A 26,537-nucleotide genomic window follows, 5' to 3' on the forward strand; every position below is an offset into this window, starting at 1 on the left:
ACAAAGATCCATTAGCAACGTTTATTTGTTAGTACAAGAACATGCAATAAGGCCTCAGAATCGATGATATCTAGTTGCCATTTTATCCGCAAACAGCACACCTATAGAACAGGCCAAACATCCGCGTTTCAAGATAATTTTCTTTCCATTTGAAAAAATAAAGGGACAATCAATACATATTCATCAATTTTCTTTCAATTTATGGTAGAATTATAATTTATGTTTCATTAATATTCAATGCTTAGGCCAGAAGCTGAATTTTAGCCCGACTTCAGCTTCCACACGGTCATAGTTAATTTACGGTCTTTAAATAGGAAAAAGGGTACAGAATATCTTGAACGTTTAATTATAAACATTAATAAAATAGTCTTGTTTAAAATAATGCAATAGAGCTCAATAATTTATCACTCGACGTTGGGTGCTTTCCATTCATGCGACTCACGCGTCGACTTGTGTCGGCTCGCGGCATTTGTTTATAACTCTCCTATTCCTGTGCGTTACCGTTTGTTGACTTGTGTCACAACAGTCGGCGACACACACCGAATGGAACACGAAAACCGCGACGCAAGTCGACTTGTGTCGACGTGTGTCAATGAATGGAAAGCACCCGTTGCAAATACCTCATTTATCGATTGTAGGCCTACTGCGTACGTTATCCTCTAGTGCTAAAAATAGCAACTAAAGTTCGGCTTCTGAGCTAAACCTTTCTTATCTGATCTATTATAATTTAGTGCGTCAGTAAACATGGAATTCGTTGAAATATTTACTGATTGCTCTGCTGCGATGTGATTTCTTTTTGAGGTCATATTTAAATGTGAGCTTAATACGCCCTTTATCTTAGTAATACAAATGTTTTTACATTGGTGTACGTCATGGAAATGATCGTAATTTATTACGAATTTAGTAATCACTGAGTGCTGTGTGGATGCTTTGGTTGAGGAGACAACTGGTTTAGAGACTGAATTAGTTATTGCTGTGAAACCATGAGTGCTACCACCGGGAATTACTCAGAGTCTCTATACAGGAATTCCGAGGGCACCCCGTGCAGACTTTGCATGAAGAAAAATGATTATTATTACAACATATTCACTTCAATTTTGGCAAGCCAGATAACTGTAGAGAATGCCTTATATGATTTAGTCGACTTAAAAGTAAGTGGCGGGTTACATGTTATCGATTTCCTTGCCTCTTGTTTTATTCCATTCTATGAGTACATGTTTTCCACGGTACGTCTGATATCTCTTGAAAATATTTTTATTCCTTTCTTAGATTGCTGTGGGAGATGGCCTGCCTGCCACTTTATGTTCACTGTGCTTAAAAAAGCTCATCGAATTCTACGATTTCAGAAATGTTTGTCATGAATCGGACGCAGAACTGAGAAGATTTTCGTCCAGAAATTACTTCAGGGTGAGTGCCTCTTACTTTTTTTCATTAGAAGCCTCATGTAACTTCCACATGACAAACAGATATTAACTTGTTCGTGATTATGTGCCGTGTAGTCCGGTATTAGTAGTTTTCAGTTTATATCAACGAGAATGGAAAATTTAGCTAGATATTTGCATTTGTTGGTTGAACTGGTTATAACAGTAACTTTAAAAAAGTAACTTAATTGTGTATTTCATGAATCACTTGCCATGACGGGCAAATGATAATGCTTCATGACTGTACCAAACTGGTGCATGTAACGTTTGCTAAAAATTGCTTTGATTAGGCATCAAAAGTTAATGGGGTATTAAATTTGTTAATGAACAACATTAGATGGTACTAAGGCTGCTATTATGGATGGAATAGCATCATGCTATTCTTCGTTATTGCAACCGATGTTGCTATAATATAGCGTATTGCAACGCCTATGCTATTTGGTATTACGAACGGTTGCAATTCGTGTTTTTACTACACCGGAAGACGTAATTCTCAGAATAGCATAGGCCCGTTGCTATTTACTATTATGAACGGCGAATTGCAACCGGTAGGCTTGCTATAATATTACGCGGTCTTCGATGCCGAGCAATTCGGTATTGCAACCAGAAAACGTGCGCATTGCGATGTCGAATTGTTTTTCTGAGGTTAAAGTAACCTAATCAAGCATTGAAAAATGGAATAATAGCCAAAAATAAAATGATATCAGCTTTATTTTAATTAAATAATAGTAGCATAAGTGATGAATATTTAACTAGTTAAGTGATTTGGTTAGGAATTAACATTCGAGCTTAATATATGAAGCACAAGCTTGCTTCATCGACAGTACGAAAACAATAACAATTAATGCAAAGAATTACTACCATTAGCCCAAATTTTACGTGTTTTATTCATATTTACAATTCATAATTTTATTTCATCACTTGACTTGCTACTAAAAATATCCTCAATGTAGGCTATCAGGTCGATTCTTGAAAAATTTCAAGCTTGTGTTAACACACTAACTCGCCAAATATATTAATAGTTATAGCTTTCAATGAAAACCATATATTACCATAATAATACCATATACTTTGATCAGCCGTTCATTTCCTCAATTGGACAGTATATACAAATACATGCAACGAGTCGAAATTGTTTTCCCCACTATTCGCTGCCTTCTACAATTAAAACTAAAAATTTACTAAATTATAAACACGGGCAGTCGACTTGAATTACTTGCTTGAAAACAAAGGATTTCTCCAAACACCAATAAAGTTTCCGAACAAATATGATTCACCATAAACGTTTAATGGAATATCCATGCACTACATCATTAATGCAATATATATCATGTGGAATTGAATACAAATTGTTTCCTCTATAGACAAGTAAGTTATTCACACAATTAAGTTTCAGTTTATCGGCACAGTTCAGGGTCTATCAAAAATTTCAGTGAGCACATAATAAAATCAGCTGATACGAAAACAATGATAACTGACACAACAGCACTTTCCACACGATTCACTATTGCTAGATTCACTTTTTCACAGCTGTTCCATCCATCCTCAAATTCACCATCACCTCCCTCTGCTTTTTCCAAATATGCAGCTGAAATATCGATACTATTCCATCATAATACATGAAAGCACAGCTGTGACGTTGCCACCTACTTCATTTCCTAAACAGAGAATGAACACTGAAATTAGGGAGTCATAATAATATATAGATAACATTAGAAACGAAAGCTTCTAGTTCATACAGTAAAACGATATCGTCACGAGCAGTACAATAAAAGTTGATACATATTACTTCTGATATGCAACAAACAGACTTCGAAGCCTAACACATTTACGAAGAAAATCAAACATATTTAGCTTTCAATGATTATTTCGCATAGCATATATCTCACAGTAAAGGACCGATCGGATATAGGTAAATCATTGAATATTTATGTCCGATAAATCATCATTATAACAACGAAATTATGACCTAACCCACCTGTCTGAAGCCATTGGGAAATTATCACAACCACAACAAACAGCTGATTTCTTAAATGAGATTTTCAAAGCGTATTATATATTTCCAAGGTTTAATATAATTTTTAAATGTAAATAAAGCAATTATTTATAATTTCAAGTCAATATTCCGTAAAATACAGAAAAATATATAAAATATCTTCTCCCTCACTGGTTACGCAAACTGTTCAGAAATTTTTTCATACGGGAAGAGGCGGAGCTTCCAAATAGCTCGCGCAAGAAATAGCATGCCGCTATTCCGAACAAAATTATTACTACGCTTCATTCATAATACGGGGTCGTTGCTATAATGACCCGCAGAATAGCGTATGCTATTTTTTGCAACGCTTATCCATAATAGCAGCCTAAAGGCCCTTGTGCAATGATCGACAGGGCAGTGAAACGACTCCAATGTCCCACCTAATGCTTCCGAATTAGTCGATCCTGACGAGGCATTAGTTAACTCGCTAGTAATTAGTTTACTCAATGGTGACGAGCGAAGTCGCTTTTTTATTTTGGTATAATTAAGTGTTTACAATTCAATCATAGCCGAAAAAGTGAATCCTTCGAATTCATGAATGACCAACTCAAAAAAGATATCAATTAACGTGAACATTTTTGTGGAATATGTTTTCGATGTATTTCTTTTGCTTTTTACCTCCTGTTCGGTTTTAAATTCCAGCACTTACAGTTTTGATAATTTATAGAACCGTAGTTGCGGACTTAAAGAAGTTTATTTACCATTTTGAAGTTGAAATGCACGAAGACATATCCAATGAAATATTTCAACAAATCGATCTAAAATGTTTAGAACAGGTTAAGAGAATTTATTGTACATGCCTGGCTATTTCATGTGCTTGTTCGTTGCAATGTTACAATACTAAGTGTTTGCATTTTTTATATTTGTCACATATCCGATTGATTTGATAACAATATTATTTGCTAAAATTATCTTTGGTAGTGGTTTATCAAATGTTTTATTACTTTGTTTATATAAATCGTTATTTCAAACATTTCTTCGATAATAATATTTTGTGTACATGATTTCGGTGCTATGAAAATCATGCACACAAAAGTGTGTTCTTTATTTATTGAGAGTGTGGTTTTTATTTATTGAGAGTTTGGTTTTTAGTAATTACTCTGTAAAAATGGGTACATTTCTATAGGTATCCTAATATTAAGAGATGTTTTTTGTTGTGAAATACTATTTTTTATGTATTGAGATGTTTGTTGCAAGTAAGAATCACCATAATTGTGGCTTGGGATATTAAACACTGTATTGCTTTTTAAATCGGTAGGGTTTGATGCACTATGGTTCATGGTTAAAGGTCTGTTTACTCCATGAATTCACCTGTGCTAATTATTGTCTACATAAATTAATCCAGAAATGTAGAAAAGAATGCATTGTGTAACACACTCAACTTGTGTGAATGCATGAATAGAAAATAGAACCTGTCTGATTTGGTTCTTGCATTCATTGTTCATGCATTCACACATTAACTTGCATGTGTTATTTTGTGGTGTAAACTAGCCTTAAAAATATGAGGTGATGATTTTGATTCTCATGATATATTTTTTCGGTCAACTTTTTTGAAAATGCTTATTATTTGTACAGATAAGGTTTTTGCAAATAGCTTCATGGCATAGGGAATAGGATGTATTTAATTTTATAGATCTATTTTGTTTAATGAATTTGAAGTGCATGGAAAAATTGTTGGAGTAGAGATTAGAATGAACTACATGAATGGGAAGATATTCTTTTCTTGTATATTTTTGGGATATCTAGCATCTTAATTATAATGGCTGTCTTTCCAAAATCACCACCAGATTATGGCATGCACAAAAAACTTTAGGAAGCAGCTTTCCTGAGGCCATAATACTACTCATACTCTGTTGTATATGAGTGTGTTACTATGCTTTGTGCAATATTTCTTCAGCAGACGCTCGCTCGTTGACATGTATTTTTGCATTGCACGGTTCGGTGTCTCTTCTTGTAAGATGCAACCCATGAAGCACTGGCTTAGAATTCAAATCCTGGAGATGTGTGCTGAAATCACCCTGAAATAGCCTATTCTTGTAAAGTCCGCATCATCACCTGTTCATTCCTGTTCCTGCCTTCCACAAAGCGATCGTATACCCATCTGTCGATCATTTCAAGCTTGTCAATTTTCATTCTCCCTGGTTTTATATCTTTCTCCCACACGGGACCTGGGCAACTCTTCAAAGATCGCATGTTTAAAATCTTTTGCTCTGAAAATAAGTTCCCTTCATTTTGATGCCAGTAACACAGTTTTACCACTCATGCTTGGATGAATCTTAGCAATATCAGTGTCAATATAAGGCTTATTCTCAAGAAGCAGTCAAGTAAAATAATGTAAAACGTCTGAAATCAACTAATCTGAAGAAGATTGAACATAACAAAAATGGAGGTGGCTGACTGGAAAAAATTTACTCTCTCGGAGTCTCAAACCCTGGTCTTTCAAAATGAAAGTGCAGTGCGTTACCACTAGGCCAAACTGGCATTGAAACAATGAGCCAAATTGTTTAATTAAATTGAATGTGATCGTATTTTTAAATTTTAAATGCTTTTTTCCCTCAAACCCGGGTGTGATTGGGCAAAACCCTTCAACAGTATTCCTATCTAATTGTCTACTTTCAAGTAAAAAAGGTGTCATCTTCTTTCTTGACATCTCTTGCACAAAGTCTCCATGATACTGTAAGAGATACTTCATGGTGATAACAGGTTGCCTCAGGGATCCCATTTTTTATTTAAATTCATATTTTCATCGTACACCTGGATATTATGTTGCTGCTGTGCATGAAAACAGATGGTACATTGGCTGTGTTGTTCAAACAGTTGAGGATGGTGAAATTCTTGTGAATTTCATGACACCAGATGGTAAGGCTAGGTCAAACATTTTGCCAAAACATTTGGATTAGTGCCGGATAATGTTGACAGATGTGTTAATGCATGCACCAGAGCGTAAGACCATCACAGGAAGGCAGTGTACCTTGCCAGATTCCACATTCACTGCAATTGAGAAGGCCTGGGATGCTTACCATCAGGCTTAGAGGTCAGAGGTATGTACTTATCCTTCAAATAGGTACTAGGTAATATGTACACATTCAACCAGTTTTTGCCCAATTAAAAATGTTTAGTAAATCCATATATTTACGAAAATGTTTCCATTTTCTACTATTTGGTAATTAACAATAGATTGCCTGCTAAAGTTAAAGAATGATAGGGGTTTACAGGAACTTTGACACTCAAATACAACTCCCCTTTTGAGAGAAGTCCTGAAACATAAGTGCTGTAGCCCACCATTTTACAACCATCAATAACATAAATCATATAAGTACTATCCATCATGCGAGCAACTTAGGTTTAATTTTCCTGAAAGAGGAAGTATATAGCAAGTTATATTAAAAAACTCAGTCACCTAATTGGTGTCCCTTTTTTGTTATTAGAAGTTGAAAAAGTGGCATTTTTCAACAAAAAACATTAGCAGAATGATGATTTTCATAAGATTTATTAAAAAATAAATCCAAAATTGCCCAAAACCTCACCCTATATTAAAGTTGGTGGTATTTACCATGCTCACAGAGATTTTAATGGCTTTCATTTGATATATGTGATTCTTACAGGTATTTGAAAATGTCACTTTTTTGTCGAAATTTGTCAAAAGTGCAAGTTTTGAACATTTATAGAAAAAAAAGTTGTGAAGTGAAAATCGTTTTGATCACATTTTTGAAAACTATAGCAGCGTTTTTATAGCCTCTAAAATTTTTACTAGCTTCACTAGTTTGGTTTAGGTTTTACAGGGGCACAAATATGATAGTTATGAATGATTTGATCGGTGCACACAATTTTTTTGTGTGCCTTATTGACTTCAAACACTCATATATTGGAAAATACTTGCAATGGGTCTTTGATATTTTGGATTTTTCTTAACTAAGGTTGAAACTAACAACAGGGAAAAATGATCAAATCAAGATGGTGGGGGTGGGACCCCCCAAAAATTGGTCGAGTTGACATGGAATGACCCAGGTAGTTTGCGAGAGGCTAACTAAGGCAGGATTTACTCTTAATTTAAAAAAATGTGAATTTTCCAGCGTGAGATTAATTCCAGGTTGAGTTGACATGGAATGACCCATATCCAGATTGTTAAAATGTTCTTCTGTAGTTTTTCCAATAACCACTATATCATCCAAAAAAATTATAACACCTGTCAACCCTTGTAAAAAATTTTCACACTTTTCAGGAAGAGTGCACATGCCGGTTTTGTACCAAATGGGAGCCTATTAGGAACAAATATTCCCCTATGAGTGCTCCAAGTCAACAACTTTTTAGTTTCGTCTGTTAATTCTAATTGATTATAGGCCTGGTAAAAATCCAACTTGGTGGAGTACTCCCCACCCTGCAGAGCAGCAAAGAGTTCCTTGATGCGAGGCAAAGGATGTTTAATATCATCCAAGTGCCTATTTATTGTTACCTTGTAATCAACACACAGTCTCAATCGGCCATCTGGCTGCATCACAGGGACCAAGGGTGTTCCCCATTCTGAATTAGTGACCAAGGAAATAACACCTTCCTTCTCCAATCTGTCCAGTTCCTCATCCATTTTTGCTTTAAAATCAAATGGTACATGAGGAGGTTTAAAAAATATTGGCATGACTGACCCATTAGTGTTTAGAGAAGCCTTTTCAAATTTAAACCTACCCAGCTCGGATTTAAACGAATCCCCATGTTTCTTAATTAGTATCACTAAATCTCTATTGCAATTCATGGCATTCATAGAATAGTTTAATAAATTACCTTTAAATATTTCAAACACATCCATCAAATCCCTCCCAAACATGGAGCGGGTACCACCACCAACCACAATAAGCCTACAAACTTTGCGTATGCCATTATAGCATATTTGAACATTGATCTCACCAGCAGGAACTGCAACATGATTGTCATACATTCTTAATCGAATATCAGTTTCTTTAAGCCCATACATGGAGAAATGCTCATCATATACCGAATTTGGAATTACCGAAATCCCTGCAACCGAGTCTAGCTTCATACACAAAGGCTTATTATTAATGACTACACTGGCAGTCGAAGGCCTTATTACCTTACTGTTTTCACAATAATTCATCTGAACAAAATTCAAACGAGACTCCAACTTGTCGCTAATATCAACAGAATGGTTACCCAAAATTTTACATGCCTTGGCTAAATGTCCTATCTGCTGACAATTTCGGTACCTATATTTCTTAAACTTACAACTCGAAAAATTGTGGTTACATTCACCACAACTTCTGCACCTGTTCATTTCTCCCATAACTTATGAAGGGTGGGTCTGAAGGTCAGTTCTCTTTAGGCCCTGCTTCGTATATTCATGGCCACTTGAAATGCCCGGTCTGGGTTGTGACACTGCTTCCTCTTGCCATAATTATAATCCATTTCCCCACATGCTGCTGTCATGATAGAAATTGCTGCTTCCCTCTTAATGGCCATTTCCAAGATGTTCTGCCGTGGTGTAGTGTGGTCTTCTTCACACAGCTTATCCAGATTCGGTCCTCTTGATAGTCCACAAATATATTTATCCTTTAGCATCTCGTCAAGCATAGTTCCAAATTTGCAGTCACCGGCCTTCTTCATCATCCGTGCATACCATTCCCGAACAGTCTCCTGCACTGATTGCCGCTCCTCATAAAATTCAATTGTTTGTCTGAATACTGATATCCTCTTTGAGCAATGCTGCTTTAAAATGAGACGCAGCTGGTCATAAGATATCTCCCTAGGAAGTACCGGGTTGTACAGGTCTTTCAGTGTCTTTTATGCCTCTTTACCAACCAGAGTCAGTAAAACTGCCACTCTTCTTTCAGTATCTATATAGTTTGCTACAAAGTACTGTTCTAATCTCTCTTGGTATGTCTCTCAATCATCTCCATTTCCGTATTCATTCAGGGAACCGATGCTGCTAGCAGAAAAATGGACAATACTCATAGTTCCTGTTTGTGGATTAGTAAGGCCTCCATCATCTCCAGCTGGTGAAGTCATTTTCTTAACCAAAGTTTTACTCCATATATGATTTAATTAATTTTCCTCATCGCCAATGTACAATATCTCTCACAGGCACAGTTAATTCATCATTACAACTGCATCAAAATTGGTGACAATCACATTTTTAAAAGAAAAACAAACTTCCCGCTACTAAGTAACCGGCATCCATTTACATACATTACAATTTGATTAATAATTTAAAAATCTGGGTGATTAATGAGGTTCTGTCCACCCTATGAGAAAAACGGAGCTATATATCCGAATTTCTAATGGGTTACATATAAAAGGAAGGAAGTTTTCCATTGTCAGATGCAATTTTTCTGCATCATTGTGGCAGAGCTTGAATTCCGTAATGGTTAAAGTGTTCATCTTTTGAGGTTATGCATGCATGAAGGCATTTTTCAATGTATTCATGTGGGTGCAAGTGTGGACCTGTCAGACCATGTACCATCGAATGGGACAAGTAATAATCAGACAGTGCAATGCCTGGAGAATCTGCAGGTAATGTTTGGCCTTTACATTTGATTATTTACAGATAGGTTTTAATGGATTTTTTAATGTGAGGTGGATCATTTATATGCTTTAGAATTACTGTTGAATCGTTGGGAACTCAAGTTCCTTGCTTAAACTAAATTACCAACGCATGCAATGGTTTGGAAATGGCTTGTTAAGTAACTCCAAATACAAAGCAAACTCTTTTTGAGTTTCCCATTCCTCTTCTTCAAGCAATACCTCCAATTAATTTTCGTTGAAGGCTTTTGGTCTTCCTTTAAATGGACCGTCATCATCATTAGAATTACTGTGTTTGAAGCAATGTTACTAATTCTTTTACGTTGCTTCTTGTGCAGCAGCATCTCAGTTAACTTAATGGGACTCTTGATGAACTCCATCCCCTGTTTTCTTTGAGTGAAAGAAGGAAATCATTTCCTGTCTCAATTGATGGTTAATTGGCTCAATATTAGGCATTTTCTCACAACACTAATTATATATTACCAAGGTGTATTCATCATGGTCATCGAGCTGTTTGTCTACCAAATGTCTTAGCTTGAGTCATGATGTTTCTGGTATTTCAAAAACGACGAGCAATCAGTTCTATAGCTATCTATTGACAGACAGCAAGAACTTTGCATAGTGCATAATGCATAATTGTTGTATGATTGGTTTTGCAAGTTTTAAGGATAATAGTATCTGTGTTATTTAAAAAACCGTTTCATAAAAAGGATTTGGAAAACAAGATGACTTTGAGGTTTCTTTTCTTTTTGCATAAATATTACACCCAGTATTCTCCTCCAGAGTTTATATTTAAATATTAGCAGAAGGCATGGAACATAATAAATACATTGATAACATCTTCCACATGGTTTTTCCTCAATTCTACTGTTGAGATATATTGTGATATACTGTTGTTCTATACAGTGATTTTGGCCTAACAAAAGCCACTGCTCCAAAAAATATAATTGCAGAAGCAAATTGTGTGTAGCAGTAGGAAAGTCGATTATTTCGTTTTTACTGCCAACATTTGAATCCTTAATCTTTAGTTTGATTTCTTATAATTTGAAAAATGTTACATCTGTATGATCTACAGTGTCTACCGTAAAGTTTGCAGTGAAGGGCCAGCTAACATGGCCCCTCATGAATGTTAAAAAGACGCTGCATGGACTCACAATACCATGGACCGCCTTGTTAAATTTCGTTTCAGTCGGTGCTGTAGCTTTTCAGTAATTGATTAATGCGGCATGCAGGCACCTCTCCATTTTTAAATGAAAGCAGATACAATTTTTTCACCATCCTTTTTTTTGTAATGATTAAGTGCATCCCATGTATGTGTTTTTAGGGAGATAAGAGTTTTGTCAGTGTTACTTTGTCTGCAGAGTTTTGAAGGAGGAGGGGCAGCTGATGAGGAGTCTTTGGAGACTGAGGACTGCATTCAAGATGCGATTGAAATCAATTCACAGCCCACATGCTCAGCCCAAACAACTGAAATATATATTCCAGTTCCAGACTGCCTACTGCCCAGGGATGACAAGTTGGTGAGTTTTATTCTTATACTCAGTGAACCACCTTCAGTTGTACAAATTTCTTGGTTTTTTCAAGAAAGAGGGTGTGTCTGTCATGAATATAAGTATTTTTATGGGAAGTCACTCACCATTATGCAACCTTCAGTTGTTGGACTGGTCCAGTAGTAATCTATGAGGCAAAAAGCCATGCCACACAAATCTTTTTTCATGCAAGTCAATATCAGTTGTACAACACTTCTAATCTGTCAACAAAAATGTCTCTTTTCCCATGGAGTAGACTTTTGGATACCCTTGTCAAATCTCTGTTCAACCCATCTTCCTGCTTAAATTCTACTAAGGAATTAGCATAGATTGTTGTGGCACCTTTTTATAAGTCTAGGTGAAGAAAAGATGAAGGAAAATCAATGCACAGTGAAACTTTGATCTATCGTTTCTGTTGTTTTGCCACTGGTGTAAGTGGCCAAAACTCTCATTCAAACCTCCGAAACTGTCATTAAACTGCTCTTGGTGATGCAGCTCCCCCTCCTTATTAGGACATAAATATTCTAGAATTAGATCTGTGAGTTGCAAGAATCCCACAATTATTTTGGCCAGCTGGAGAGGTCTCAAGTAAAAGAGGAGTTTTCATAATCAAAAAGATTATTATTGTTTTGCTTTTATTGAGTGACGCCCATTATTCTCTTCTAGTTTCATGTGATCATCATGACCCATCAGATCCAGCTGGAATAACGAGTGATGCCTCAGACCCGCTGGCCACTGATGGCTTTGTATGTGTGCACCATTGCCTGATATAGTACTGTTTTGCCATGGCAATGTCTTTTTGAAGTGGAATATTCGCAACACCTCAGCAGAAACCAACAGCATTTTTTTCTTGCCAGGTCATGGGGAACCGTGGAAGGGCTTTCATGAATGTATTATTGAAAATGATTGATTCATTGTAATGAACAGATTTGGTGTATTTTGCCAAACTGACAGCTCAACTTAGTTTATTGAGCAAGTGTGCTCTCTGTCATCAGCAGTCTTTAATTTTGTTATCATACAAACACAGTTTTCACTTCCTATCATCTTGGAGCAGAAGGGAGGAAATGAATTGAGAATTATACTTAGTACTGTTGAATTTGGTACTCTCTTATAGATTGACAATGACTTTATTATGTAGCTGCTAGCCATATCTGACAACTGAACTCGTTCCTTATGAGAGATTGATATTCACAGGAATTGGATTGCCACAGATTTGGATTTTGTGATGAAAGTGAGCAGGAATTTATAACCAGGGCTGCGCAATTAAGGTCGATTGCAAAATATTTCAATTGTTGGTGGCATGAAGTGATTTTGATTAATTTCACTCAATTTTCTGCTGCTGTTATTCAAAGTTTTGAAACATTTCAGCAATTTTTTATTGTGAGATAATATTATTCTTAGATTTTAGGAAATATTTTTCTAGAAGATTTCAAGTTTTTTTTAACCCTTTCATGCCGGATTTCGAGTGGAGCCAACGGGCATTTTCATATGCAGAATACCTGACGTCGGGTATAGCTATTGCAGATTTTTCAATGCAGATGACAGGACGTCTGCTTTGGCCGACGCAATGGGAGGGTAGTGACCACTGAGGCAGCAATTGTCTCATACATTCAGGCCTGGCCTGAGACCCAGATGAGCGAGTCCTTAGGGCCACTCCTACGGAATATAGCCTGACCCTCCCACTCATTAATCACCGTCGTCACTGCAGGAATCCGTTGCATAGTAGTTACGTTTTCAATAGTTTTTTAGTGATATGTTTTATTGCATATTACTATGTTTTTATACTCTGAAATAAAGTCTTTGTTGGGTTTTGTGCCCAAGCAATTTTTAAATGGAATTTTAGTGTTCAAAATAACGGACTTATAGTCTTATTACCTTATATTTACTAACTTGGTTGTTATTAACACCAGAATCCCATTTAAAATTCCACAATGCTTAAAAATAAGTCAGTAATTCTTTTAGAAGATTAGCCATTATACTGTTATATGTCAAATCATTTTGGAATTAATTATAATGATATTGGCCAGCTTGGATGGCTGCAAGTAAAAGAGAAGCTTTTGTTATCAAAGGAGGTTATTGTGGATTTGCTTTGAAGTGACGCCCATTTTTCTCTCCTAGTTTCATGTGAAAGAGGAGAACCAAGACCCTCTCAGTGAAGGGAATAATCCTCAGCCGTACACATCAGATCCAGCTGGAATAACAAATTATGACTCAGAACCATTGGCATCTGACTTGGTGAGTTAACTTTTGCCTTGTATAGTTCCTTTTTTTTAGGGCAAAATATCATTCGTAGTGGAATATTCACAAAACCTCTCAGCAGAAACCTACAGCATGTTCCTCACCTGAACAGTCATTTACAAATACAGAGGAGACTTAATGAATAATTGTTTAAAATAAGTGATTCATTGTAAGGAATGGATTTGGTTTATTTTACCAAACTGACAGTTAACTTTGCTCATGTGCAAGTAGCATCATTTATCTTCTGGCGATTAAATTAAGGTTCTTGTATCAGCTCTGTATCATCAGGGCACTGAGCAGTTATATTTTTTGTGAACATACGAACACAATTTTCTTTTCCGTTCACCACGAAGCAGAAGGGGGCTAGGGAATTGAGAGTATTACTGAGTTCTGTTGAATTTGGTACTCTGACAGAATGACCATGACATCATGATGCAGCTGCTATTCAGATCTGATGATAAAATGAGTCCCTTATGAGAGATTTGATATTCACAGAAATCAGGTTGTGCATATTGGGATTTTGTGATGAAAGTGAGCAGGCATTTATGATGGGGTCTAGGGATTTGTCCTTTTCACCATTATTGAATGGGGTGTTGGTCATTGGCAGTGCAAGTCGATTGCCAAAAGACATCACTTGTTAGTCATATTTTCCAGTTGAAGTAATGCAACATTTGACCTATAAGAAGATTTTTAAACTATTTTGAAACAGTTATATATTAGTCTCTAAACTGCATAATAAACCAATATACACTAAATTTATCCTGCGTTATTGACCCTATTTATTTTCCATGAGTGTGTGTTATTACTATGGGCCCTGGATTCTCATACAGAGTTCTCCCATAAAATAAGTGTCTGTTAGGAATAAGATTATAACTGGAGTTTTATATCTCCAGAAACCATTGCCCTGAGAGCCATCACGTGGCTTTTGCAGGGATTTTGCAGTGAAAAAAAGAGGTATAAAGTGGTAAATTTAAAAACATAATTACAGAAATTATGAACTCCTGACATTAATTACGGTAAGGGAGCTTGTAGGAAAGTATGAAAAAAATATCCATGTGAAACGAACTTTAATTTTATTCGTGTGAGGAATTCTCAAAAGTTTTTCTATATTACTTTATTTCAATCATGAATGATGATGATTGTGGATTAAGTTGCAGCCCAATACCTTAACTGCTTCCCAAGGCGAAAAGTTGGAAGCTCTGGGCGCAGGAGCAAATTTTGCAGACATGGACTTGACGCTGGTTGGGACAAAGGAGGAACCATCTCCCGAGGAGAATGCCCAGGTATGTACAGAATCCTTGTTATGGACTTAAATTCATGAACGAATCTAATAATAGGTTGTAAAATAAATTATTATCATTGTAGGACGTTGTACCTTCTTCCCAAGTTTAAAGGTAACTCATTGGATTCTAAGTTACTAATAACTCAAACATGTTTTTAATATCTCAAAATAAGCTTTTTTCCTTTTTATGTTCTACATTTGTGTTAAAGTTAACTTCCCTTATATTTAAGTTAATAAATCATGGGACCATTAAATTATGTCATATTAGTCCTTCAGTGGGCACGAGGGGCACCTCGGTGGCCCATAGTATTTCATGTGTGTGCTGTTGTTTGTGTGGTGACTAAGGATTGTTACGAAGGATTTCATTAGATTATATGAGAACAAATAAGGCCTTTAATGGTGGAATATTGTTTGTTTATTAAGTTAAAATGTTTTCTAGTTGGGAAGTTTTCTTTGGAGGTAGAACTTAAGTATGTTTATGTGAAACTCATTTATTAGTATTCAACACAGGCATATCGTTTTGGAAATAATAGCGGAAGTAATACAAAAAAGCAGTTTTAATGCTTGAAATCTTAAATATCCCTTCCTTGTCTAATTTCCTGGATTTCACATGCATTCACTCACCATTTCGTCAGTTGTTAAATGACAAAATTCCAGTATGAGGGCAGCACTGATGTAAGCAAAGCAAATACCCATACACATTTTGTCATGACAAAGAACATGGTATCTGGAGGTTGAAAACACCAGGGTCCTTTTCTCTGGGGATCATCTGAGAGATTTTGTATCACTTAAGTCGTGTATTAAGTATGTAGCCAAGATGCCCTAGTGTCAAACTTGCAAACCGAATTGCAGGAAAATAAAATTCCTTGCACTACTTTCCTTAATCCTTTTGCACCAAATGGTGGGTGGAGCTGACGGGCATTTTCATATGCAGAAGACCTGTTGTTAGGTATAGTTGTCATGGATTTTCCAATAGAAAACGAGCAGATGTCGGCTATAGCCAATGCGAGGGAACCGCTGGGGAAGCAATTGTCGTTTGTATTCAGTTACGGCCTGAGACCCAGCTAAGCGAGACCTTAGGGCCACTCTTCGGCAGTTAAGTCTGATCCTCCCTATCATTAATGATCATCCTCACTGCAATAATCCATTGTGAAGTGGTTATATTGCCATTAGTTTTTGCAGTGATATATTTTGTTGCATACTGCAATTTACTCCATACAATAAATGAATTCTTCACTTTGTTGTGTGCATAAGCAACTTTGAAACAAAATTTTAGTGTTAAAAATAACAGACTGCAGGGCTTATAGTCTTAGTGCCTTGTGTTAACTATCTTTGTTGTTATCAACGCTAGAAATCAGCGTAAAATTCCAGTGTTCAAAATATGTTATTCTTTTAGAAGAGTTACCATATTTACTCAGTGAAACCGCACACCTTTTTTTCCATAAATGCTATTGAAAAAAGGGTGTGTGCAGATTACAGGAATCCTCCAAATTTTAATGTAAGCTGCGCACCATTTTTCCACATTGGGAGCCTCCTTTTAGTTCTAGCACTGCCTTCTCCAATTCATTGTAAGCCCTACTCCCTTTCAATCTATCTAAAAATCCTATTCTTTTCCTTCCCCACCCTCGTTTCCCTAACTTTCTACCCTCTAACTCCATTCTCAACATCCCCTCACCGCCAAGTGCTCCTCCCATCCACACCTTCTGTCTCCTCGGTATCTCATTTAAAAGCTGCCTCTCCTCGTCAACCATATCCAGCCCTTAGTTGTTCCTTTTCCTCTGTCCATTTCACCTTCTCCATTCTTCTCCATACCCACATTCCAAATGCCTCCAATCTTCTCTCGTCATCTTTCCACAGTGGTATGGTATTTGGAGGAGGCGACCGACAGCTGAGGTCATTTGCGCCATGAGGGAAGGGTGTGGAAGGAAGGGTGGAGAGAAACCCGGCGTCGGCGTTAGCCTGCTCTTAACGAAAGGTGCCAAGGGGACCACGGCTTAACGTCCCATCCGACAGACGGAGTGTTGCGCTTGAAATGTCCTCCACACAACATCCAAGCAGGGATCGGGCTGTCTCTGAAAATTCTCTGCCACTGCCGGGATTTGAACCCGAGCCCGCCGGGTGGGAAGCCAACACTCTAGCCACCACACCAACCCGATCCCCCTTTCCACAGTGTCCACGTTTCCTCACCATAGAGAGCTCAAAATCAAAATCCTCACTATCCTTTTCTTTAAACTCTTAGATCAAATCCCATCGTTTTTCTCCAGAGTTTAGCATTGGTAAATAATGTCAGAATTACAATTAGAATTCTGACATTTTTTAACTTTAATAGTCATGGTTTCATAACTCATATTTATTGATTGACCAATGAATTCGAAGTTTCTACATTGTAACCCATTCCGTCCATCCGTCCGGGCTTCGGATTCGGGGGGTGGGGGAGGATAATTGAGAGGGTTCGCCCAAGGTGAGCGGGTCGTTGTTCGGGGACAAGGGGAGGAGGGGGGAAAATGGAAATGGAAAAGTGAGTTGGGGTAGGTTCACTTGCTGAATAGAGGCTGGCACATACCGAATAATGAAGGATTACGTAACAGTTTAAAATTACAACAACACTTTAAATATGCATTTCGTTTTGGAAATGATCTACAAAATACATAAATGAATAATTCTCTGTATAACAAAGATTAAACTATTGCTACTGGGAGGTTAAATACCCTGTTACAAAAATTAATGAATCACAAAAGAAAATAAACTCGATTTAACAATTTGTGGCATAAAATATTACAAAATGATTGAATAATGACAAACGCCAATTCCATATTATCACTTACTGTCCTAATAACTACAATTAACCATTCACACACACGGGAAAAAGGGAGGGCATAAAAAAATATTTAAAAAATGCACGGAAATATATCACAATTCTTCTTATCTTGAATGGTGGAGGGGGGGGGGAAATGGGCCTCTTCTGATTCTGCTGAAATTTTTTGGGGGGTTAATAGGTGGCTAGAGTACTTATCGCTCTCTCTAAATTGTGGATGTAGAAGGATTCCTTGGCTGGCTCCGAATAATTGCATTTGCGTTTCCTCTTGCTGTGGGATGAGAGAACTTCTTCATTGGGCGCCGTGGAGTGACGATTTTTACCGTGCGTACTAGAAAACTTCCCTGTCGTCTCCTCTTTCTTAGTTACTGCCGTATTTAAATATTACGCCGACTTCCACGCCTTGCTGCTCCTCTCTCTCTCTCCCCACAGGACTGGATCGGTCGAGATCAAGAGCCTCCGGCTGACTTCACAGGCAAAATAGAACCGTAGTTTTCGTCCGGACTCCGCTTTTATAGCCCCATGGGTCACTTTTTGGGGGTGTGGGGGTAGCAGGAGGGGAAAACCCAGAACGGGTTTTCGGCTATTCTTCAGTAGGGAAGGGGGAGTGTTTCGAAGAGTCTGTGGAGGGTGGGGTTGGAGGGTTACATCACCTTCAACTTGCCATGTGCAGGTGTTCCGGCTTCGCAGTGGGGTGGAGGGAAACTTGCTACGAATCACATCGGAACTTTCCACTCTTCGTAGGCATAAGAATCGGGGGAGGGGAATGGAAAAATACAAGACCTAGTCATTTACGCTTCACTTCTCATTCACACGCACACACTCACAGAAAATTACATAAGCATTTACAAAATTAACTCAAGCCTTTACAAAATTTGCACAAGCCTTCCCTACCTCGTAAGCGCCGATTTAATCACCCATGAACCGAGCCAAACGCAACGGTTACAATATAAAACCATACCCCAAAACTACTGATAAGTTTTTCCTCACGAGCCAGCCTAAAAATGTGAAAGCGTGGGAGACACGAGGGCTTGGCTTACAGAACTAAATACGGTGATTATTGAATATCAAATGCAATATTTGTTTGAAAAAACGCTAGTATTGCAATAAGTTGACCATAGATTTGTGCTGAGATAGGGTTAGAGGATCAGGTCCAGTTGTGGTGGTGAGGGCCGGGTGCCTCGTTAAAGGAGGGACCCTCATCAAAGGAGAATACCCAAAAAAGAGCTCTGCGCAAAGAGGTTCCAAATATTTTTATGCCACTCTTAGCACAGAAAACGTTTCATCTCATAGGCCGGAAAAGGCAAAGGCAGCTTGTGGTGTAGTATGTTGATGCACGATGAAAAAATGAACTCCAAATTTATTCCTGTTACTAACTTTTTATATTAGGTTAAATGAAATAGACTTATACTTAGTAACAATTTTTGTTGACAACCTGAAGAAAAAATGAGAGAAAGAGTGCCTTCTTAGCTCTGCATTGCATCAACTTGACAAGAGCTGCGAGACAAGAGTGGAGCTACTATCTTTTCCTTTGCAATTTTTGTAAGCTCTGTGTGAATATTGGAAATTCCAGAACTTTTTCCACCAGAGGTTTTCAATCATACTTTTTCACGTGACTTTCCTTATCAATTGTTTTTATGCCCATTGGTCAAGAGGCAAGTCTTTCATCAGGGATCATATATTTTGTATGGACACCCTGTAATTCAAGCTTTGTTCACGATTACTTTTGCTTCTTGTATCAATTCATTAGGAAGTGTATCAATGGGTTTTCCTCTTTCCAATAGAGTGATCCAGTAACATACAAGTGCTCTTGTGTGAAAGAAGATAGGAGTAGCGATTATGACGAAGGATGTGCGCTTAACGATTGCACTGATGTCACCACAAGCAACCTGATGCATCGAGACTCTTCTAATCAGGTAATACTATTTATGAATTATTTATTGAACATTGACCTTAATTAGCTTATGAACAGTATTGCCATTATAAGTCGTCAACCCTAGAATAGGTTTCATTCAGTCCTCCCATTCCTCTCTTCTATCTGCGTACCTATTAATATTTATGGTATTTATCTCTTTTTAACCCTTAATAATCTGACCTCTGAATCACACTCAAAAGCATAACGTTCCCCTCTCACATTCCACCTGACCTTTTAAGTTAAGATTTACCCAATACTCTTCTTATTTTCCACTCCTCTCTGTACTTCCTTGTTCAATCCTTTTTATCCTTAACATTCTTTGGGAGCAAGCCATTCAAAGCTTTGACTTTTCTGCATGTTTCCATTTGGAAACTCTGCTACCATTTTTAAATATGCTTCAAATGTAATGCCAGATGTATTGTTTCCTCATTTTATAATCAGTATTCTCACCTGTGATCAGATTCTTTTTTTGTGGAATGCACTCTGTGCCTGCACTAGTCAACTCACTTTATTTTTGCTTGTTTGATCCATCAGTTGTAACTTGGCTTCCCATTGCTTAACATATCCAACTGACTGTGAGGATATGAGACATTGAAAATGATGTAGTTTTTTATAACCTTGGTCAGTGGTGGAGTTACATATTCAAGTGTGGAAATTTTCATTTGTTGTTCATATTTTATCACAGATATATTGCAATTACTTATGAAACAATGTTATATGCAGGAAAGCACTGTCTTATACCATTTTTGCAAATAAATTGTGAATGGTTGATCTATTTCCAGAAAAACTAATGACGTTCTACTAAAATAAACATAATAAAATTTGTATTCAGTCCATAGATATAACAGCACCTAAAGTAAGCACCATACTAATGACGTTGTACTGAAATATACATAATAGAAATTGTATTCAGTCCATAGATGTAACATCACCTAAAGTAAGCACCATACTAATGACGTTGTACTTAATATATACATAATAAAATTTGTATGCAGTCCGTAGATGTAAGAGCAACTAAAGTAAGCACCAAATATCAAATGTCATTGCAGAGTAAATTGAACCATCACATTTCCTCTTTGGAGTTATGCACCTTTTGTCCCATGAGGTCGTCATCTACATATTTCTGATTTTCATTACCTAAATCAGAATGGCATTCCATTATGTATTGTCTGCTTAATTTATATATACTTGTCAAAATGTTTGGTGTTATTAAACTGAATAGTAATCTAAAATATGCTTAAGTTATTTCTCTATTGTTAATTTCCTTGAGGCAGCTTACAGGATAGCCTGAAGAACATATCCATAGGAAATGAATGTGTAAAATTAAGTTTTAGTAAATCCTATCCATAAAAGTTCTAAATCTGCTGTTAATACATTATTCTTACTTGGATGCTTACTTTTAGCCTACCGGACGTGTGGATGGGGAGCCAATTGAGAGTTTGACTTTGCCCCAGAAGACTACAACAGAGTCATTTTGTGAGTACTCTAAAAGGCTTGCAAATTACTGTACAAGTGGAGGAATTGATGTTACTAATTGTGGATGATGTATTTGTTGATGCTTTATTTGTAGCAACTTTTACTTTCACTAGATCACTGATTGAGAATTTTACAGTAGCCAATGAATCCACAATGGAAATTGTGGGTGAGTGCTTTCAAGGGTTAAAATAGAAATAATTCAGGAAAATATCAAGATATTTTTTGTATGTACTCATACGTAGTGCCACAAAATTTACAATTGTCATTGTAAGGAACATTTTTAATTAATAAAATATTGGACAATACATAAGGTATTCAATGGCAAAAAAATTATTTGCCAATTTTTAAATATCTTCTTTGGGACGAACAAATATAAAACACAATTGATTAAATCACAAACTGTCATGCAAAGGACCAATTCTAAAAGGGGCCTGATTTCTTTCTGCCTCAATTGTAAGCCAGATCTGAGAAGAGTATGTATGTGTGTTTACGTAGTTATATATACATCATAATACCTTGTGTTTACTGTTTTTTTCATTCCACCACAACCCTGTTATCCTCATAGATTTTATGTTATGTGATCCTTTCCCTCTCTTTTCCTTCTATTAACTTATACCGAGAGTTTCTGGGTTCAAGTTCATGTCTTTTAGCATTTTAGCCACCTGATTTCTGGCTTCTTGAATCCATTCAATTGATTTTAAATGGTAGGTTTAGGAGTCGAAAACTTCTTATTTGACTGAGATAGTTTTAATTATGTTTCCAGGGCTCCCTGCTCCTAAAGAAATGCCCATTAAAACAACATCAACTCCATATCTGCTTGCGAAAGGAAATGTATTTAATCATTCAATCGATGAATGCATTGGTCCGACATATTTGGTGACACAAGCAAACAAGGCTGGAGCATCCCATGTAGGGATAGGAAGAAATCTTACGGGTAAAGACTTGGAAAAATGTGGTGCTTCTGAAACTGATGAGATATCAAGTTCCTCGATTTCAGATGATAGGCAATTTAATTGCAAAAATATTGAATCACTTAAAAACAGCAGAGGTGGAGCTGCAATGGCTGTTGTAGCGGAGAAAAGTGGTTGTGATGCACCAAATACCTCGCATAGCCTTAGATTTATCAGAATAAGTGGGAATGACAGAAGTGGCTGTGAGACCATCATCGGAGGCAATGAGGAGATACTAAATCGCTTCAACAAAAATCCAGAGAACAGTTGCAGTTCAAACGAAGATTCATATAATTGCTTCAACTGCAGAGATGTGTTCAACAACAAAAAGGAGCTAATCAAACACATGAAAATTCATTTTGTTGCTCGTAATTTTGATGCTGCAGCAGAATCATCAATCGTAGATGTGTCTCTGAAAGCACATCCATCAAGCGGACACAGCAGTTTATGCGAGCCTACCACCTCAAAGGGTTTAGAAGAGCTGGATAGGAAAATGCTAGAGCCCATGCAAAAAGAAAATGTGCTCAACAAGGAAACCAGCGGAGGAAAAGGGGATGAGACAAATACAAGACTATTGACGAGAAGTTTCACTCTAGTAGAGAAATCAACTTCACAAAGTTTATCTTCAGAGTCACCTAGCAATCTGCGCAATCACGTGGGTCCGAGAGAGGAAGAGAGACCCCATTCATGCAGCGAGTGCACTGAGTCCTTCACTCAGAAAAGGGACCTCACCGCACACAAACTTACACACACAGGAGGGAAAAGGTATTCTTGTAGCACTTGCAGCAAGTCTTTCACTCAGAGAGGTCATCTCGACATTCACTCGCGAACACACACGGGAGAGAAGCCTTTTATATGTAAGGTCTGCAGCAAGTCCTTCTCTAGGAAGAACAATCTCGACGCTCACGCACGTACTCACACAGGAGAAAGGCTTTATTCCTGCAACGTGTGTGAAAAGTCTTTTTCGATTAAGAGCAACTTAAATACACACGTACGTAGGCACGCGGGAGAGAAACCGTTTTCTTGCAACGGGTGTGAAAAGTCTTTCTTGTTGAAGAGCGACTTAGTTAGACATGTACACACGCATACGGGAGTGAAACCGTTTTCTTGTTACGGGTGTGAAAAGTCTTTCTTGTTGAAGAGCGACTTAGTTAGACATGTACATACGCACACGGGAGAGAAAAATTTTCCCTGCAGAATCTGCAAAAAATCTTTCACTCAGAAGAGTACTCTCAAAAGTCACGTGCGAACACACACGGGAGAGAAGCCTTTTTCATGCAGCGAGTGTGAAAAGTCTTTCTCGGATAAGGGTACCTTAGTTAGACATATTCGTACGCACACGGGGGATAAACCGTATTCTTGTAGCATTTGCGGCAAGTGTTTCACTCAGAAGAGTACTCTCGACAATCACTTGCGAACGCACACGGGAGAGAAGCCATTTACATGTAAGGTATGCGGCAAGTCCTTCATTCAGCAAAGTCATCTCACCTCACACATTCGAACACACACGGGAGAGAAGCCTTATTCTTGTAGCATTTGCTGCAAGCATTTCACAAAGAGATGTTCTCTCGACAGTCACATGCGTTTGCATATGGGATAGAGAGGCCGTAAATCATGACACGAGTGTGAAAATTCTTTCTCGAATAAGAACCATTTAGTGACACATTTTCGTATGCACTCGAGAGAGAAGCCTTAGTCGTGCAGAATGTGCGAAAATTCTTTTCACAGAAGAAGCAATGTGGTGGGAAACATGCAAACGCACGCCTTTTTCACGCAGAATCCACAAAAATAATTTTTCACCCAGAGTCGTTCACTTAAGAGTCACATGTGAAACAACGCGTAGGAGAAACCCTTCTCGTGCGGCGAATTTGAGTGTCCCTCTCGACAAAGAGCCTCTTTGATATAGACATTTTTACTAAAAACCCGAGAGTTGCTTTATTTCTGCGACGTCTGCAGCAAGATGCCACCTAGTAACCCATTCGTACACACAGTAGATAAACCTTGTCAGTGTAACATTTGTTGGAAGTGTTTTGCAGTGAGTGGTTACCTTGACAGATATACATGCATGCTCACTCGTGTGAGCGCAGCCTTGTTTATGCATAGTCCCCATCACGTACATCACTGCAAACAGTGGCCCTGACTACCACATGTGTAAACGTACAATTGTGATGTATTATTATTATTGCGTATTTTGCACCAAGTCTTCCACTGTTAGTTCCAATCCCAACCTCCACAGGCGCTCTAAATTGAGAGACTATTAATGTTGTATATGTTGCGTGGTTTCACTCTGATAAGTCACGTTTAAGCATGCAACATTTTCTTGCGGACAGGATAATTTAAATAAATGTAACAAATGTTCCAATAAAACCTCATGCAAAGCTACACGGAGGAGTGTAATGGTTAATTTTCGCCTGCACAACGAGAAATGAATGATGATATTTTGTCAATGGGCCATCTACATGTTTCTATGAAATGCGTGCCCAGTAATGTTTTTCTGGATTTTCGTAATGAATATTGAAAGAGAGTAGTTGCAGAAAAGGGCACACCCAGGCTATCAGATTAGGATGAAGCAGCCTACACTACACATTTTTGTTTAAACACGTCCACAGTATTCACTGCAATGTTTCTGGCCTTAAGTCCAGTCTTAGTTGTCATCTTCTAATTGGTTCCTAATTTTCTTAGAATTAATCATTTGTTCTTTCAATATTCTTTGTATAAATAATTGTTCTTGTCCACATTTTGTGAATAATGTGATATCAGTGCACAATAAAAGGCTTATGGCCGAGTTTGTTAATTTAATGAATTCAGCATGTCATTTATTTTCATTGTTAAAAGATATGCAATTTTATTCCTATTTCTCTGTTTTCACTCGCGGCTGAGCGATTCGACACGATTTGTCGGAATGCACCGTCAATAGGACAGCAAGGATAATCGCGGGCCATTAACCTTAGAACGGTGAAGTGGCGAGAAAAGGCAGCAATGGAGGTGGAAGATGCACAAACATTGGCAGAATGCATGGGGATGTTATCGGAGGGTGGGAGAGTAAGCAGAGGGTGGGGAGTGGATGCTAGGTGGCGCTGAGCACACTTGCAGGGTTTGGTAATGAGAAAATGATTCAGAGGACACGTCGGACGCAGCCTGAAGTAGTACTACGGAGTGAGTTAGCAAGGGATTCATATATGTACAAACTTTGGCCGCAATCCGTTCAGCCGTCTGGAAACACATAGCGGACAGATAAACATGTATTAAAGATTACTTATAAAAAAGATTAAGCGTATCCTTACATTATCTTATCGCCGAGGAATGCCACACGTTCCTCCTCCTCAAAAGTTAGGTTGACATTTTTATAGTTAGAATTTATGCTCCTTTGTATACAATTGTGGTTTAACAATTTATCTGAGGAAAATAAAGAAAACGTCCAGTCTATTTTCAAATTTCAATACCTTTTCAGAATGAAGATATGCATTTTAGGTTAACTAGAGGTTTCCCCTTTCTCCACTCACAAAGATTACATGATGTTACATTAGAGGGTGACCTTGCATAATTTGTCACCTCCACAGATGCTATTGGGTGTTTGTATTTATTTATTGCCAAGGCCAACAATCTTTTTATGGATAGTTACTTACATTATGCTTACATTCCACTGTAAAATAAAATTAACGTAATTTTAAAATTAAATGTACTATACTAACATAAAAGTTTTTTGCCAAAATATTAGATCAGCGATCTTTAGATAAGCAACGAGAACTGACCCCCGTGCATGGCGTCTGATATATCGGATAAGGTAAAAGTTATTAACATATTGAGAAAAAATTAATAAAAAATAATTACCCTGTGGGGCGACTGAAAGTTCTTTGAATGCCATATCTTACATAAATCCTTCTTAAGTCGATACATACAAGTAGTCAGCTGAAATATTAGCAGCGCAGTAAAGACATGTCAACTTAATATAGTATCACTATGTAGTGCATGTCAATTGGAGCCCAGAAAGAAATTATATACGGAGGTTCGACGAATCGTACGCTATGCACTAATGGGTTATACCTTAGGCTGCGGAATCGTTTTTAAATGCTCTGCATTGTGATTGCGGGGAGAACGTGTGTCAACATTTGACCAATTTTCTCGCCACTGGCAGCCATATCTTAAGATTTCAACGTCGTCCTTTCCGCGGTCGCTTGAACTCGGCCAAACCTATACCCTTTTTTCTGAACTGACGGCGGCTGACCGTGAGCTTGCTCGAAACCCACCCACTCTTCTAGCCAATTACAGAAGTGCAACAGAAGAAAGTGTGTAGGAGCCCGCAGTCTCTCTCCGAGCTCCGTGCAGTGCTGATCCCTCTCCAGCTCGC

The 26,537-nt window shown here is 37.6% G+C and overlaps 1 protein-coding gene across 1 annotated transcript; it reads left to right on the plus strand.

Moving 5' to 3' along the window:
• Window positions 1-1,118: 1,118 nt before the first annotated feature.
• LOC124172302 (zinc finger protein 260-like) lies at window positions 1,119-24,992 on the plus strand. Its single transcript, XM_046551743.1, has 8 exons — window positions 1,119-1,151; window positions 1,270-1,407; window positions 11,346-11,504; window positions 13,632-13,748; window positions 14,903-15,034; window positions 19,633-19,764; window positions 21,167-21,239; window positions 22,003-24,992. Exons 5-8 carry the CDS (start codon window positions 14,978-14,980, stop codon window positions 23,787-23,789), a joined length of 2,049 nt encoding a protein of 682 aa, XP_046407699.1. The 5' UTR covers window positions 1,119-1,151; window positions 1,270-1,407; window positions 11,346-11,504; window positions 13,632-13,748; window positions 14,903-14,977; the 3' UTR covers window positions 23,790-24,992.
• Window positions 24,993-26,537: the final 1,545 nt, after the last annotated feature.

Source organism: Ischnura elegans (assembly GCF_921293095.1).
Source record: "Ischnura elegans chromosome 13 unlocalized genomic scaffold, ioIscEleg1.1 SUPER_13_unloc_1, whole genome shotgun sequence".
Lineage (NCBI taxonomy): Eukaryota > Metazoa > Arthropoda > Insecta > Odonata > Coenagrionidae > Ischnura > Ischnura elegans.

What these genes read in the sequence shown, in the direction of transcription:
- LOC124172302 (XM_046551743.1), top strand. Translation starts at nt 14,978, where the DNA reads ATGGACTTGACGCTGGTTGGGACAAAGGAGGAACCATCTCCCGAGGAG. An exon ending in CTCCCGAGGAGAATGCCCAG is followed by an intron (nt 15,035 to 19,632) that starts GTATGTACAGAA and finishes TCTTTCCAATAG; the next exon opens with AGTGATCCAGTAACATACAA. An exon ending in GACTACAACAGAGTCATTTT is followed by an intron (nt 21,240 to 22,002) that starts GTGAGTACTCTA and finishes TTATGTTTCCAG; the next exon opens with GGCTCCCTGCTCCTAAAGAA.